We start from the raw sequence: 1,537 nt of genomic DNA, 5'->3' as shown, positions 1-1,537 counted from the left end.
AAAAAAAAAAAAAAAAAAAAAAACACTGCGTGTGGCCCTCCAATACCTAATCAAATATAACGATTGTTACTGAAAAGTCCTAAATTAAAGCGAAAGAAAAGGTTAAGTATAACACCAAAATTTGTGTCAACATTGAGGTGCAATTGAGATCCAGGACCTTATATCGACAAAGCAAGGTACTAGAACATGCAATTTAAGACTACTAAATACTTTCTCGCTTTCACAATAACGAAACAGGAGTGTTACTATAACGATAAACCGCCAGAGCAGTCTCTGACTCTACAAAAAACATGAGAAGAATAGCCATGAATCACGTGGATTATATATACACATGTAGAAAGAAAGGGAGCAAGAGCGTCATTTATCACTAGAACCGGAGACATACGACACAATGACGGTAATATCATCAAGCTTTCCACCATAATAGCGGATACCAGCATCTTGGGCAGCAGTGGAGAAAGGAGTTTGCCGGTCTTTGTCCTGTGCTCGTTGCCGTGCCAATGCTGCAATCTTTTGAGCCGTTACTTGAGGCCCCAAGCCAGCTCTCACAGCGTGCACCACCACTGCTGTAATCTCGTTGTTGTACAAGTTGTCAAACAGTCCGTCCGTCCCAGCGATTATAACATCCCCAGGAGCTACAGGAACTGTAAAAACCTGTATTATACAGAGAAAACTTAGCATAAGCATCCAGGTCAATTCCAATAACTATTGAAATGTCAGATATCAAAAATTAAGATGATCATCTAGTAGTTTTTCCCCCTCCTTTAAACAACAATCTTTTTAAATGAATCCAGATAACAGAATATTAACTTTTAAATTTAAGCCTACTAAAACATTGGCCCTGCCCAAGAACTCTTAAAATAAAACACCATACCCAGTTTGCACCATATGATATCATGAAACGTAGGGGTTGTTCTTTTGCATTTTTGAGTTAGGGTGATTTGAGTGATGATTTTGAGTTGAGTTTGAGTTATAACTTGAGTTTGTGTTTGGATGTGCATATTTGAGTTATGATTTGAATTGAGAATCTTTTTGAGTTTGTATTTGGGTGAGTCAAAACTTAAATTTGTATTTATATAATATTTTAATAAAAACTCAATGGTGATGAAAAATTTTAATAGGGTATATGAGTGGGGTTTTATTCGTCTTTTTGTTGTGAATGCATAGAAAAAAAAAATCATCTCAATCAGAATTTAAACGAAAAAATTATGACATTTTTAAGAATAGAAAAAATACTGTTCATTAACTTGAGTTCGAGTTTATGAACTCGAATTGAAGAGGAAACTTGAACTCGAATTTAGCCTCAAACTCGAGTTCAAACTCAAGTTTTATAAAAGAACATGAACTTAAATAAAGTTGTAACTCGAGTTTAAACTTTTTTCTAAGTTTTGTTGCAAAAGAACAACCCCGTAGAATTTCACAAGATAAGAAGCTAATATAAGAGTGACAAACCTGGCCAGAGCTAGGTAAATCGCCATAACTTCCACTTTCCAATTGATAAGTGAAATTAAAGTCATGTTGCTGAACAGGGGATCGG

General features: G+C 35.3%; 1 protein-coding gene across 1 annotated transcript in view; it reads right to left on the bottom strand.

The window, feature by feature from the left end:
- Positions 1-102: 102 nt before the first annotated feature.
- Positions 103-1,537, bottom strand: part of LOC21404063 (probable protein phosphatase 2C 55) — a 4,041-nt gene continuing 2,606 nt past the window's right edge. Inside the window, exons 5-6 of the mRNA XM_024171973.1 lie at positions 1,453-1,537; positions 103-654 (exon numbers count right to left, since the gene is read on the bottom strand). Coding sequence (XP_024027741.1) covers positions 358-654; positions 1,453-1,537 — 382 coding nt within the window. The 3' untranslated portion in view covers positions 103-357. The remainder of the gene's footprint in view (positions 655-1,452) is intronic.

The sequence above is a fragment of the Morus notabilis genome, unplaced genomic scaffold (genome assembly GCF_000414095.1).
Source record: "Morus notabilis unplaced genomic scaffold, ASM41409v2 Scaffold630, whole genome shotgun sequence".
Taxonomy (NCBI): Eukaryota; Viridiplantae; Streptophyta; class Magnoliopsida; order Rosales; family Moraceae; genus Morus; species Morus notabilis.
Note: the sequence above shows the minus strand (reverse complement) of the source record. Positions and strands in the feature narration are given on the sequence as shown.